The 13,947-nt window shown below is 52.0% G+C and overlaps 1 protein-coding gene across 1 annotated transcript in view; it reads right to left on the minus strand.

Moving 5' to 3' along the window:
* Window positions 1-5,650: 5,650 nt before the first annotated feature.
* The window catches only part of LOC101583547 (eukaryotic translation initiation factor 3 subunit C), a 14,151-nt gene continuing 5,854 nt past the window's right edge, over window positions 5,651-13,947 (minus strand). Inside the window, exons 9-21 of the mRNA XM_023719323.1 lie at window positions 12,859-13,018; window positions 12,625-12,728; window positions 12,027-12,168; window positions 11,723-11,848; window positions 11,504-11,597; window positions 10,437-10,627; window positions 9,865-10,089; window positions 8,983-9,346; window positions 6,454-6,613; window positions 6,302-6,367; window positions 6,141-6,228; window positions 5,893-6,055; window positions 5,651-5,808 (exon numbers count right to left, since the gene is read on the minus strand). Coding sequence (XP_023575091.1) covers window positions 5,726-5,808; window positions 5,893-6,055; window positions 6,141-6,228; window positions 6,302-6,367; window positions 6,454-6,613; window positions 8,983-9,346; window positions 9,865-10,089; window positions 10,437-10,627; window positions 11,504-11,597; window positions 11,723-11,848; window positions 12,027-12,168; window positions 12,625-12,728; window positions 12,859-13,018 — 1,966 coding nt within the window. The 3' untranslated portion in view covers window positions 5,651-5,725. The remainder of the gene's footprint in view (window positions 5,809-5,892; window positions 6,056-6,140; window positions 6,229-6,301; window positions 6,368-6,453; window positions 6,614-8,982; window positions 9,347-9,864; window positions 10,090-10,436; window positions 10,628-11,503; window positions 11,598-11,722; window positions 11,849-12,026; window positions 12,169-12,624; window positions 12,729-12,858; window positions 13,019-13,947) is intronic.

Genomic DNA, 13,947 nt, shown 5'->3' on the forward strand with positions numbered 1-13,947 from the left:
GATCGATTGGTTACACCCAGCTGAAGTGAACTAGCGTGGTGCTGGGTGTGGAGGTCCTGCTGAGGGTTGTTGCGGGCAGCATAAGAGGCAGAACTGGAGAAGCTGTCGAGAGGCTGTTAGGGATGCTGGAAGCTGTTGGAAGCCGCTGGTTCTGCTGGGCTGTTCTGCTGGGTGACCTTGTCCTGCTGGCTTTCCTGGTGAACTTGGCTGTTCTTGTCACTGAAGGAGCGTGGGTTCAATCCCCCAGCACCACATGCCAGCCAGCCCCGCCCCCTGGTGGGCTGAGCTGGTCACACATACACATACACACACACACACACACACACACACACACAAATAAATAAATAAATAAATAAAAATATACCTTGGTCATGACATGACAAAGTTAGTCTTTTTTGTTTTGGTACCAAGACTCAAACTCAGGACCTTGTGCTTGCCAGGGAAGCGCTTATTCCACTGAGCCATCTCCCCAGACTGATACTGGGGATTGAATCCAAGGCCTTCACACTGAGCTATATCCCCAGCCTTTTGGAGATAGCGTCTTGCTAAGATGCTAGACCGCCTGGGCTGGGCACAAGTCTGTACTCCTCCTGCCTCTGCCTCCCACAATGCAGGGAATGATGGGTGCTTTTCGTCATGAAGAGACATTGGAATGTGTACGAAAATTTTTTGGCATTGTGTAGGATTTCCCCTTAGCTCTGCTGATGTGTATTTACACTGATTTCCTCACGTGGAAGCTCCTGTACTCCCGGCCGAAATCCTGCTTGCTCACAGCGCAGTCCTTTCAGTACGCTGATGCGTTCTGTTATCGTCTGCTACACTGCGCTCCTTCCCTTCACTTGGGTGTTTGTGCTATGGCGCTGTCACAACAGACGTCTGGCCAGAGTTGCTCCAAGGTTTCACCCCCTGTGTCACCACCTTACAGCTCTGTGGTCCAGGCTCATCCTTGGGCCCAACCAGGAAGAGAAAAATAAAGGTGACTCCCTCGCTCTGTCAGGCCAGGGCCCTTTTCCTTATTCCTCTAATAACAGTTTTAGCCTACACAGCCACACTACTGCCTGTCCTTAGAGAAAAACAGACACGGGATTTCCTACCAAGACCCCCAGCTCCCAGGGTCCCTTCTCCTGGTCCTCTGGCTGGACCCAGGATGGATCCTTTGGGGGGGGGTTTTGCAATCTGACCCCAAAGATATCCATGAAAAAGGAAAACTACCAAGAAACCTGTGTGCTCCTATCAAGTGTCCTGAATCTGCCCACTTCCATTTTGCAGTGCTCAGTAATTGTTCGAATTTTTTCACATTTCTGGTTGCTATTGTGTGCCAGGTACAGTGGGTTTAAAATCTTGGTCAAAGGGCCGGGGAGATGGCTCAGTAGAATAAGTGCTTCCCTGGCAAGCTCAAGGGCCTGAATTCAATCCCTGGTTCCACCAAAAAAAAAAAAAAAAAAAAAAAAAGACTTGGTCAAAATAAATAAATAAAAACTTGGTCAGAGGGCTGGCGAGACATAGCTCAGCAGACTTAGGCAAGCACAAGGACTGGGGTTCGATACCTGACACCACATGTTGTACCAGCTCCACCGCCAGGGCATGCTGAGCCGGCCACTGAGTCCGGGCGTGGTGGTGCACGCCTGTAATCCCAGTGCTGGGGAGGCTGAAAACAGGAGGATCACTACAGGAAGATCACTGAGTCTGAGCTGTGTAGTGAGACCCTGGAACAACCAAATAAATAAGTTCTTGGTCAGAACCAGAAGCTTGACTTTTCTCTAACTCACCTGGGGTCAGGCATGGTGCGGCACACCTGTAATCCCAGGTATTGGAAGGCTGAAAAAGGAGGATCACAATTTTGTGCCTAGTCTGGGTAAGTTAGTGGAAAACTGCCCAAAATAAAAGGGGTGAGGCTATAGCGCAGTGGAAGAGTGAGCCCGGGTTCAATCCCCAGAACCACAGCAAATAAACCAGTTCTGAGAATTCTTTTTTTTCTTCTGAGAATTCTTCAATCTGAATTAAGACAGCTCCTGCAGCCACACCTGTGCAAACTCACCTCCTTGAGACATTATCTTCGAGAACTCTTGACTCTGAGGTCATCCGCACCGCAATTACTACGGTTCGGCCAATCTTGCTCAAATTCATGTTGAGAAGTTACTTTTCAGAGCTTGTTTTCAAAACAGATTACATGCATTTTCTTGAAAGTTACATGGGAAAGATTCCTCTATGAATCTGCATCTGGGTTTTTTTTGTTTTTTTTTTTTTTGCATCTTTGCTTTTAAAAAAACTGCTTGATTTCATCTTAGATGGGCTCTGTACAGTTGAAAGTTTCTCTTGTAAACAATTTACAGATCTGTGGTTGTTTCATTTACAGAAACTTTATTTTTCAGTTTTTTTGAGACAGGACCTCACTGTGTAGGCCAGGTCGGCCTTGTACTCACAGCAATACTCCTGCCTTCACTTCCCAAGTGCTCGGATTACAGACATGCACCACCACGCCTCAACAACACTACTCTTTAAAACTGGGCATTGTGGGGCACTCCTGTAATCCCAGCGCTGCGAGGCTAGTGAGCTCAATCCCAGCCCGGGAAACTCAGTGACTTAGGAAGACCCTATCTCAAAAATAAAAAACGGCCCGAGAATGAAGCCCAGCGTAGAAATGGATTCAATCCTCGGCACCACCAAAACCGACAAACAGAATTACTATTTTGGCTATTTTCCCAGAACTGGGATACGTAAGGATCCATGAGTGAGCTTTTCACAAAAACTGAAGAGTGTTCCTGGGATGCTTCTCTCTTCTGCCTACTTCCCAACGGTCAAGCTTGGGGCGCCATCTTGCTCAGTGTGTTCCAGACCTGTCGGTCCTGCTACGTACACTTAGGGGACAGCAACTGCTTAGTAGCTAGGCTAGGGCCAGCAAATTGTGACCCAGAGGACAAGGCTGGTCTGTGGATTGTTTTTGTACCATCACTGAGTAAAACATGGATTTTACGTTTCTGAAGAGTTGTTCAAAAGGAGTCTGTAGCAGTGCTTCTGCGGCATACAAAGCTACTTACACTATGGCGCCTGGACAGGAAAGGCTTTCCCAACTCTGCTCCAAGGTCACCACGGTGGGCTGGAAAACGAGGGGCCCCGTGAGGTCAGGGAATGAAGTGGCTCCGAGCCTGCAAAGGGTGCCAACCTGGCCAGGTTCGGCATCAGGCAGCCCAGAGAGAAGCAAAAGCTCGGGGCTTTCCGTCACGCTCCTGCATGACCACCCAGCCACCCCGGTGCCTCGCCACCTGCCACTCCCATCTCAGGTAGGTCCTTAGCCCTTTCCTCCGCTCCCCTGCTCACCCCAGAATCTACAGAGCTAGGAACACACGTGACAAGTGCGAATCGTGGGCTATCTGGGGTGTTCACCCTACTTGCTTGCTTCTGAGCTAGGGGATTTCAGGCAAGGCCTGAATCTTCTGGGCCTATTTCCCTCTGTATATGACAGGGACAATGGGATTCTTGTGAGATTAAACAAGATAAAGCCTATAAACACCTGCATGGGAGCAGTCGCTAAGGCTGGCTGCTCTAAGTCTGGAAGCCAGGGATAATAAGCAACTCCTTCCCAACCTCTGTGCCGGAGGCTGGGGATGTGGCTCAGTGCTGCTGCCCGTATAAGGTCCTGCGATGGATCCCCAGCCCTGCAAACAAGAACTCCACAACCCCCAATTTTTATTCCCCTTCTGGGTTAGATTAACCACTGCACCCTTCTCTTCCTGTCACTAATACAATGCCAAATTTAAGTGAACGCACAGTACCTAGCTAGACACGTTAGTCTTCCCTACAGCGCTCTAAGGGGATGACACCAAGTCCTGGACAGCATCGGCGTCATCTCCAGGCTCCCGCTTCCTCTTCGTGGGTTTAAACGGGAGTGTGGGCTGGGGGAGCAGCACGGCAGTGGGTGGTGGGGCCCCAGGTGAGCTCTTAGCCCCGGCCGGACGGCCCATCTACACCCGAGCTGTGAGAAACTGCTTTGGGTGGATTACTGTTTTAGTGTTACAGCAGCTTAGCCTGTAGCTGAACACACGCCCCAAAGCTGTACACAACTGTCTCGTTTGTCCTGAAGCCATCTCATATTTAAAAATTGCAAATAAAAAGAAACAAAAAGCCCCCATGCGCAGCCCACGCATGCGTGCTGCTCATTTTCACTCCATCTAGCTCATGCTAACAGCCCTTTCACCGCTTACCCTCCAGCCAGGAGTGCGGGGTGCTCTTCTTCCAACCCCAGGCCCCCGCCAAGCTGGTTACACACCATCCCTCGATCCTTCCCCCGAATCCTGACTTGAGGTGCTTCTGCTCTGGGCGAGCTCCTTGCCTCCAATTTCGAGCTCTACAAGGAGCCTTTATCTTTTTGTTTGCCTGGCGGCGGGGGGGGGCGGGGGGGGAGCACACCAGGAATTGAAGGGAGGACCTCGTGCCTGTGGGGCAGGTGCTGAAACCCGACCCACTGTCCGCTGCAGAGCCCAAGGCGCCCACCAAGGCTCCCTGGGGACCAAGCTTCCCAGCTGCATGCTGCACACAGCTGACCCTCCCATCCCAGCCCTTCACACCTGCGACGGTGACCCCCCCAAATGTGGGAAAGAGCTACCTTCTCCAATTCCCAGTCTACTGTGGACCCCCAGTAACAAAATACAGTACAAATTATACAAATAAAACTATTGGGGCTGGGGAGATGGCGCAGTGGCGTAAGTGCCTGCCTGGCAAGTGCAAGGTGCAAGTTCGATCCCAGTACTGCATGCCATGCCGTGTGGGCCCTGGAACCCCTGGTGCACCATGCCAGCCACCAAAACTGGGCGTGGTGGTGCATGCCTATAATCCCAGCACTGGGGAGGCTGAGACAGGAGGATCACTATGAGTCTGAACCGCTTAGCGAGTCTGAGCTGCTTAGCCAGACCAAACTGCTTGGCCAGACCCTGTATCAAAGAAATACACTATCATTATGTTTAGAAGCCACAGCAACAGCCAAATGTCTCAATACTTAGCCTGTCCCTCATTCCTGGGGATTGAACCCAGAGCCTTTACACTGAGTTACATCCCTAGTTCTTTTTATTATTTGAGATGGGGTCTGCTAAACTGCCTAGGCTGGGCTTGAAGTCCTGATCCTCCTGCCTCAGCCTCTCACAGGACTGGGACAGCAGGCGCAGCTCTCACAGCTTTTTTTTTTTTTTTTTTGCGGTACCAGGAATTGAACTCAGGACCTTGTACTACTGAGCTATCTCCCCAGCCCTCACCGCTTACTCTTAGTTCTGTCACGACACTAACTGGGGACCCATGCTGGTCCCCAGACTACACATCACAAGTGATCTTGGCTGACTACCCCTTCTTCCCTTCCAGGAACCACTCAGTGAAGGCCCACCGTCTCTACCGCCTTCGTTAGGACTTCCTGATGTCACAACCTGCTATGACATCTTATTCGACATATACACCATCCTTCTTCATGCCCGTTATAATTTATCAAATTACTACAGTACGCTGCCAAGAATCTGAGTAGCAAGCTTTACGAGGTCAGAACACGTAATTCATTCTGCATCCTCTCTCAGCCTTGTGCCTGGTTGTTGTAAAAGCTAAGAAATACAGTCAGTTATGAATGAGTCCAACACATCTCTGTGGTGCCAGAAGACAATCAGAAACCATAAAGACTCTAAACAGACCTTTATTGACAGTGGGTTTAGCCTGGAAGGCCAAGTGTCGGAGCACAGGGACAGTGGGCTCAGTAGGCTGCCTGAGACTGCTGCTGACGGTAGCCGCCACGGCGCATGTAGCCCTCGTTTTTGCGGTAGCCATCCTTCTGGTCTGTGGGAAGGAGGGGAGGGTGTGAGGGCCGGGAGAGAGGCCACAGGGGCCTGGATTCCAATGGGGGAGAGTAAGACTGCTCACCTCGGAAGTAGCCGCCATAGCTGCCCTGCTTGTGGTCAAACACCCGCTCGTTGTTCTCCACCAGGCTGCCGAGCTTCTCAGCCAGCTGCAGAGCCAGGTTCTGCTGGGCAGTGGGCTCGGTGCGGTGCATCACCACCGTCTGGGTGGGCTGGTCCAGGGAGGCCTGCGGGCAGGCAGAGGGGGCCGTGGGCAACAGGCCTGCCTGCTGGTCTCTGCGAGCCCACCTCCCTCTGCCCACCCAGCCTTACCATCAGCTCCTCGTTAATGATCATCTTGCTGATGATAGAGTGCACTGTGGGCAGATCCAGCTCAAACATGTCTGACAGCGTCTCCATGCTGAGGAGAAAGGCGGCATGGAGTCAGGACCCCAGACCACATCCGGGGCCCTCGCTCTCCAGGGCCAGCTCACCTGATGGAGTCATAGACGCTGCTATAGGTGAAGAGGTAGGTGCGCAGTGACTCTTCCTGGATCTTCCTGCGGGACAGTGAAGGGGGTGGTCCTAAGGAAAGGAGCCAGGAAGTGCCTCCTTCCCCACCTGCTGTGGCCCCTGCGCCACTCACCTAACCAGCATGGTGCGGACTTTGTCGGCCTCAGGGAAAAGATCCCAAACTTTCCCATTCATCTTCTCATTAATGATGAAACTGTGGCAGGTCTTCCAGTCTCCCATCTTCATGGCCTTGGAGGCCGCAACCACATGTTCCCTCATTGACTCGGGAGGACCTGCAAGGGTTGGGAAGGAGACAGGACAGAGGAGCCTGAGGCTGAGGCCCAGTGCTGCAGCACTCATTATGCTGCTTAAGAAAGAACCCCAGGGCCCAGGGAGATGGCTCAGTGGAATAAGCGCGTCCCCGGCAAGTGCAAGGGCCTGAGTTCAATCCCGGGTTCCGCCAAAAAAAAGGAGAAACCCAGGTCAGAAGGGCAAACGCTAGACTTGGCTCTCCAGGCTTTCCACTAAACAGCCACGGATTATACTAATCACTTAGTGCCTAAATACATTTACTCAGGCCTGGATTAAACCAGTCCACAGGTGGCTTCCGGATCCTGCCACAGTTATGTGCCTCACCTCGAGTGCACGTTTCCGAGAAAAGCATTCATAGCTTTCACCAAATTCTCAGAGGTTCTTTGGCCTAAAATAGCAGATCTAACATCCTGAGTAGAATGGTACTTATCAAACTTCATTCACTGTCTTTATAACTTCTAACATATCCATACACTCCAAACTATCCTTGAGAGTAATTCACTCATTTTCCTTTATATTTTTTTAAGCTGGGCATGGCAGTACACTCCTGGAATTCTCAGCATTCGGGGGGCTGAGGCAGGAAGATCGTTGTGGGTTCAAGACCAGCCTGGGCTACAAATTGAGCTCAAGAGCCAGCATGAACTGCATAGTGAGACCCTGTCTCGAAAACAATAAAATGGTTTTCTGGGTGCTTTTTTTATGTATTTGGTACAGGGTCTCACTACGCAGCTTGAACACGCAGTGATCCTCCTGTTTTTAGCCTCCCCAGTGCTGGGATTAAAGGGGTACACCACCATGCCTGGACTCAGTCGCCAGCTCAGTGTGCCCCGCAAACGGGCTGGCACAGCATGCGGGACGGACCAGTGGAATCTTTCTGTTTTAAACCTCTTTCTAAACTATCTACGTAAAGCCAGACTGGTTGTGCTGATCACGGATCTGGGCCCCAGACACCACCCTGAAGACACGCTGAAAACATGGGCAGCCGAGCACCTGGAACTCAGCACGGACACTGTAAAAGCCGTGTGACTGCGAATGGGTGGCTTCCGTGAACACGGCAGACACTGGAAAGGCAGGCACAGCACGCTCGAGTGTGTACACACATCAGACCCAAACAGAAATACACGGCGAGGACTAAGCGTAAAGAGGAGCACGCAGCCCTCTTAGACTAGCTTCCACTTCACACTTCCTTCCTGACAGCTTCTTCTCTAGCTCTCGCCAAAGCTCGCTCTGTGAGAAGGCAGGCCAGGCCTGGCAGAGCTACCAAAAATTCTAAGATGGGTAAAAATCCGTATTTTCACTGGATGTATCCCTCTAAGTTATCCCCACGTAAGCTCAACAAAATTGGCAAAAGGGGCCCCTGTACTCGAGCATGGCCACACAAGGGGCAGAAGGCGGATACATAAGGGGACAGACCACGGACAGCAGGCTTGGCCCACGCAGGTCCCGCCATACACCAACGGCCTGAGAAGGGTGTTGTGGCAACGCCTATCATGCTGCCTCCTGGTTACTGGGGAAGCAGAGGCAGGAAAATGCCACATTCAAGTCCTGCCTGGGTAACTCAGCAAAGGCCTACCTCAAAATAAAAAGGGTCAGGAATGTAGCTCCGTGGTAGTGCCTATGAGTTTGACTCCCAGTACCACTGCTCTGTCACTAGGCTACAATCCCCAGCCCTCTAAAAAAAAAAAAAAAATTGGGGCGGGGGAGAGATAGCTCAGTGGCATAAATGCCTGCCTGGCAAGTGTAAGGTCCCGAGCTGGATCCGCAGGGTCTTGGTCCCACGCCCAGGCTGAACAGTCTCAAGCGCTGCACTGCCCAGAGGAGCTGCCCAACTCCCCCTCAAGCCTGTGCCTCCACCTTGGCCTCCTAGAGCTGAGATCACAGGTGCGCACAGCAGTGCCTGGCCAATTACTGAGTGACAAGGCTCTGCGCTGGCTGGTTTGAATATGGAATGTAACACACATGAAAAGAAAAAACCTAGAGCGCATAGTAGCGGAATTAAACTGCAAGTCATTTCTCTACTTCCATTTCTTCATGAGGAAAGGGGGCGGATGACAAGAACACTCATTTCAGAGATTATTTAACGAGACTAAATCAATTATTATTTACAAAATATCAGAACAGTGCCAGACAGAGGGACTATTATTAAATCAAATGGAATGAACTGATAGGAGACTGTCCCTTTACTTTCCCTGTTTTGATACGGGGTCTGGCTTTGTGCTTCAGGAGGGCCTTGAACTCGCACTCCAGGGCTGGGATCGCACGCACCTACCAGCACGCCTGGCTCCCTCCACTTCTCTCACCTTAACGACCATCAAAGAGCGAGGAGTGTGCCGCACAGTCCCACACTTACCTAGCAAAGGCTGTCGCTCGCCCACCCGCAGCTGGTGATGGAACTGCTTGCTGATCATGCGCCGGCGGGCATCGCTCTCGTGGGCGGCCATGTAGGGGATCTCCAGGAGCATGGCGGACACCAGATAGACGCACTCCAGCAGTTCCAGGTTGATGTGCAGGTGGAAGGGCACCTGCCGGCGCCGCTCCACCTTCTCCTGCTCCTGGTTGCGCTCCTGGAGGCTGCGCAGCAGCAGACCTTGGCCCAGAAGCTCCTTGGCCCGGCCGCTCGACTGGATGTCCAGCAGGGCGTTGTGTGCATCCTTGGTGAGGCCTTGGCGGAAGGCACAGATGCCCAGCTGCACCATGGTGCGGTTATACAGAATCTGGGGGCAAAGGGTGAGGCACTCAGAGGTGACAGCCGCCGGAAAGCCAATTCTTTATTCAAATGATGTACTCAAGGCACCTATTACCCGGCACCACATGCTGTGCAGGCCCCACCCCTGTCCCCAGGTGCGCTGGGCAGGCTGAGACAGGAGGATCACTAGGAGAGCTGCACAGTGAGACCCTGTACCAAATACATTAAAAAAGAAAGAAACATACCGCTATACACAGAACTAGCTGTTATGTTGCGTTCCCCTGTATTTGGGTCCCTATCTTCCCCCTTATTCAACAACTCTTTCCAGGTTCTTTTAGCTTTTTAAACAAAATACTACCCCAATGTTCTGAAAGAGACCTATGTAAAACAATGGTGGTGGGACTAGAATCTATGTGTCTGTCTCACACGATCCGAATGCCACTAACAGCACAGAATGTGGAAGAGAATGAAAGAATGACAGCATCTGGGGAAAAATTAGGCCATCTGCTTAGAGCTGCACCAGCCAGCCAGGTGGCCCTCACCCACCTGCACCGGCGGGTCTGCGTGCTGAATGTTGTCCTGGAGGTGGCTCATGAGCATGAGGTCGCGGGCCTGGTACCAGCGCGAGTGCAGAGCGTGGTGGTAGATGTGGCAGAGGATGGCGCACGTGCGGATCCGGTCTGTGCGGTCCTTGGCGTAGATGTACTTGCACAGTCTCTCCATTAGCACGGCTGAGTCCTCGCCCTCATTTTCTGCCTGGTCTTGCTCAGACTGAGGGAAAGGGAAGTTGCTGGAGATGGGTACCAGCAAGGATAACGGCTGGCTGATTTAATTTAGGAACAGTGGTTTCAAAAGGCTCAGGCACAACCAAAATTCAAAGTATTCAACCTGATCTGAGTCCATTTCCCTTCATGCACCACCTCAGGAAGTTCTATTCCTAGACAACAGATCTTTCCTTTTGGCGGAACGGGGGATTGAACTCAGACCCTTGCGCTTGCCAGGGAAGCGCTTATTCCACTGAGCCATCTCCCCACCCCAACAGATCTGTCTTAGGTCCTACCAATCAAGCAGCACAGACCCACACACCTAAACCACTCCGAGGAGCGCCAAGGACTCACCTTCGAGGAACCTTCAGGGGGGGTAAGCTGCCGCTGGTGGGCCTTGTAATCGAACTTGTAATAGGTGTGGAGGATGCGCCTCAGGTAGATGCGGCAGATCTCCTCGGTGGTGCCCTTCTCCTCCAGGTAGCGCTGCACCCGCTCAATGATGGCGCACACTTGTGCCTCGTCCTTTAGGTGCTCCACGTACTCTGGCAGCAAGAGCATCCGCCCTCACTCAGCGGCGGATCTGGGCTATCCGACCCGTGCCCAGTCAACCCAGTCACTGCAATTTGTTTTCTTTACTCATCAGACAAATAGTCACTATGGCTGAAGATATCATCTTGTCCCCAGGATGCACAACCTGGTTGTCCTGCGACTTAGGACAAAACCCTAACTGCCACCCTCGGCTCTCAACAGCCAGGAAAGCTCGGCACTTGCCTCAGCACCTGTGCGCCTCCCCTGGTCTTTCTGTGCACAGAACTTTCTTCCTAGAGCGCGCCAAGCTCCCTCTCTGTACCTTCTTGCATTTCAGCTAAGGACGCTTTCTTCAGCCCTACCTACAGCACACGCCACTCATCACTTTCTACCCAGGACTCGACTTTCATGTCTAATTCACACTTTACATTAACTAAAATGACCTTCCCTCCCCCGCTTTTTGGTGGTACTGGGGACAGAAACCAGGAACTAGGCTAGTCTAGGCAAAGGGCTACATCTCTCCTGGGCTACACTGCTGGCCCGAGAATTACTACCTGGCCGCTGTTCGTCAGACTGCCTTTCTCCAGTACCAAAGGGGAGCTCCACGAGCAACGAGACCTTTGGCTGCCTCGTTCATCACTACGCGCGAGGCTTCGCAGGCACGTCACCGTCACCGTCACTGAGTCAACCACCACACTTTCCCACCCCAGTGCCTCTGTTCCAAACTAAGCAAACCAAGATAAAAGAGGCTGTAAGTCAGAACAGTCTCTAGACCAGCAATGAACTCGAGCATGTCAGACCAATTCCCAGTCCTTCCTGGACTCCAGGACCAGACACGAAGGCAGTGGGCCGCACCCGCTCGGGCCCCGTGCAAGGGCTGCAAAGGCTACCTTGGGAGTGAGGGTCTGTGTTCTGCATTATTTTGGTAAATTCTTCGTCCATTCGTTCCACCAGAGTTAGGATGCAGCCGCGGACGCGCAGAGGCTGGAGTAAAGCACAAAGGCGCACGTTAGCCCCGGCTTCTGCCTTAGCCTCAGCTCCTGTTTCCACTGGGCCTCCCAAAGCACATGGCATTCGCCTCCAGCCATCCTGCCTATCTCTCCCTTTACCTGGTCAAAATTTTGCAGGTTCTCACTCTCTTCCAGAATGTTCTCTCCAACAAAGATGTTAGGATTTGCAAATAAGATGTCCATCAGCTCATTGATGCAGTCCAGGCACTTCTGCCACATCTCCGGCTGCCAAGAGAGCAGACGCCACAGTCACAAGTGTGGGTGGAACAGACACCTCCCTCGAGGCCACCAGGAACCCACAGGGCCTTGACCTACCAAGGCCGTACAGCCCGAGTTTCAGACACTAGGCCCCTTCCCCCCGACCCACAAACGCAAGGCTCCCAGAGCCTCTTCGCGCCCTCACCTTCATGTATGTGGCCAGATTGGGGTTGTAGTCATAGAGGGAGGCAATGATATTGAACTTGATCTTAACAATAACACCCTCCCCCAGGTTGTTTTCAGCAGCAATCTGGACCAGCAATTGTAGCAGCTCAATCTGGGAGGCACTGGAGGGAAACGGAAGCAGGTAAGGCTTTGGAGACAAGTCAGGAGCCTCACGCTGTCACAAAGCACAGCCTCAGATGCCCTCTTCAAGCAGGACGCCCATTCTTGTCCCCCCGCCCCATCGTCTATCCTGCAGCTCCTCTAAATCCCCGACAGAAAAGGAAGTGCTGCTAACAGTTAAGCTGGATGGTATAAAGTGCTTTCATGCCCACCACCTTCAGTCACTTAGTAACTAACAGTGAACATCATCCTCATTTTAGATGGCAAAACTGTTCCAGATGACTAAGAGACTGATTCAAAGTCACACAGAAAATAAACCGCAGCAATTGGACAGGTATGTTCCGGGCATTCAGCTCGAGCCTCCACCACAGCCACACAGAGCTGCCCACTCCTGCATGCCCTGCCCTCGCACTGGGAGGAGCACCCACCTGGCCTCAGCCCCGGCCCCGCAGCCTTACCGATCAGTTCCCTTCTTGCCTCGTGCCTGAAGGATCTCATTCAGTTTCTTGATGACAACAGCATGGGTGATCTCAGTGCCCTTGGCAAACATTTTTGGTTTTTCCTAGACCAACACACAGCTGTCACGCCCACGCCAACAGGAACCTGCTCTGGCCTTTTCCCATCTGCCCAGCTGGGCACAGGTGTGCTCTCCCGAGCTGCTTCCCAGTCTGCTTCCACAGGAGAAGCCTCACCTTCACGAGCGGCACTCCGCCTCGGACCCGCTCCCACTCCCCGCCTTCGTTGTCCTCCTCCTCTTCATCCAGGCGCTTAGATTTCCTGTCGTGCTTCTTCTTGGCTTTGTCCTCCCGCTTCTTCTCAGCTGCCTTCTTGTCCTCCTCTGAGGTGGGAGCTCTGCATGGAGGCGGAAGAGGATGAATGACTGGGCCCCGACGGGCCCCGTCCCCCTGCCCTAAGGTCCCTCCTCCCACAGCTACCTCTGTTCCTCTCCTACATCTGAGCAAACCTCAACCATGACCCAAGCCAGACCACTGAGCATCTGAGTGTGCCGGACGCTGCCACCACGTATGCCTGGTCAGATCCTCTAAGGCGCGGCAACGCCAGCTGCCCAGGCCACTGCAGACACAGAGACGGCAGCCACGTAGGAGCCCCTAAGGGGACTGCGCAGGCTTCCTGAAGAAGCTCGCACAACCTAAGTTGTTTCCTTCGATTCTAGTTTCTCTATCCAGACTGACCTTGTACTAGACACCAACGCAAACCAAGGTGAAAAAGATGTTTGCTATTCCCACAATTCCTCCTCTCCTCTTTTCACAACTGCTTAATCTAATTCTAAATTTTAAAAGAAAAACCAAAAACTGTCCAATACAACAATATGCCCAAGAGACTGCTGGCAATCTCAGAAATATCTCAGGCCACTTGATACAGCCTGAAACCTTCTAAAAGTAGTAAGGTCTATAGGTCTCGGGCAGTGTTAGGTGGCCGAGGACATTCTGAGATGCCAGCAGTCTTTCCAGAAAGAGTCAACAAACGCTTTTTGGCAACTGTCATAAATTACCCTTTGAACACTTACAAGCGCATTTAATTTAAACTGTTTAATAACGTACATTTTAGTTATAGTTAATAAACTTGCCGGTGGATTTGAAAATTTCCCCTTACCAAGAAATAGTTCTAACTCCTCAAATTCATGGAGGACCCTCCACCCTCGCATTGCTCCCTAACAATAAAAACTCGCAGCTCGGCAAATACGCAAAGTATGTTCACTAAATTGAAACCTCTTGGTCTGTATCATCCCAGTTTTTGAAAGACTTAAAAGAGCTAATGCT

Source organism: Octodon degus, unplaced genomic scaffold (genome assembly GCF_000260255.1).
Source record: "Octodon degus isolate 3935 unplaced genomic scaffold, OctDeg1.0 scaffold00001, whole genome shotgun sequence".
In the NCBI taxonomy this organism is placed as follows: Eukaryota; Metazoa; Chordata; class Mammalia; order Rodentia; family Octodontidae; genus Octodon; species Octodon degus.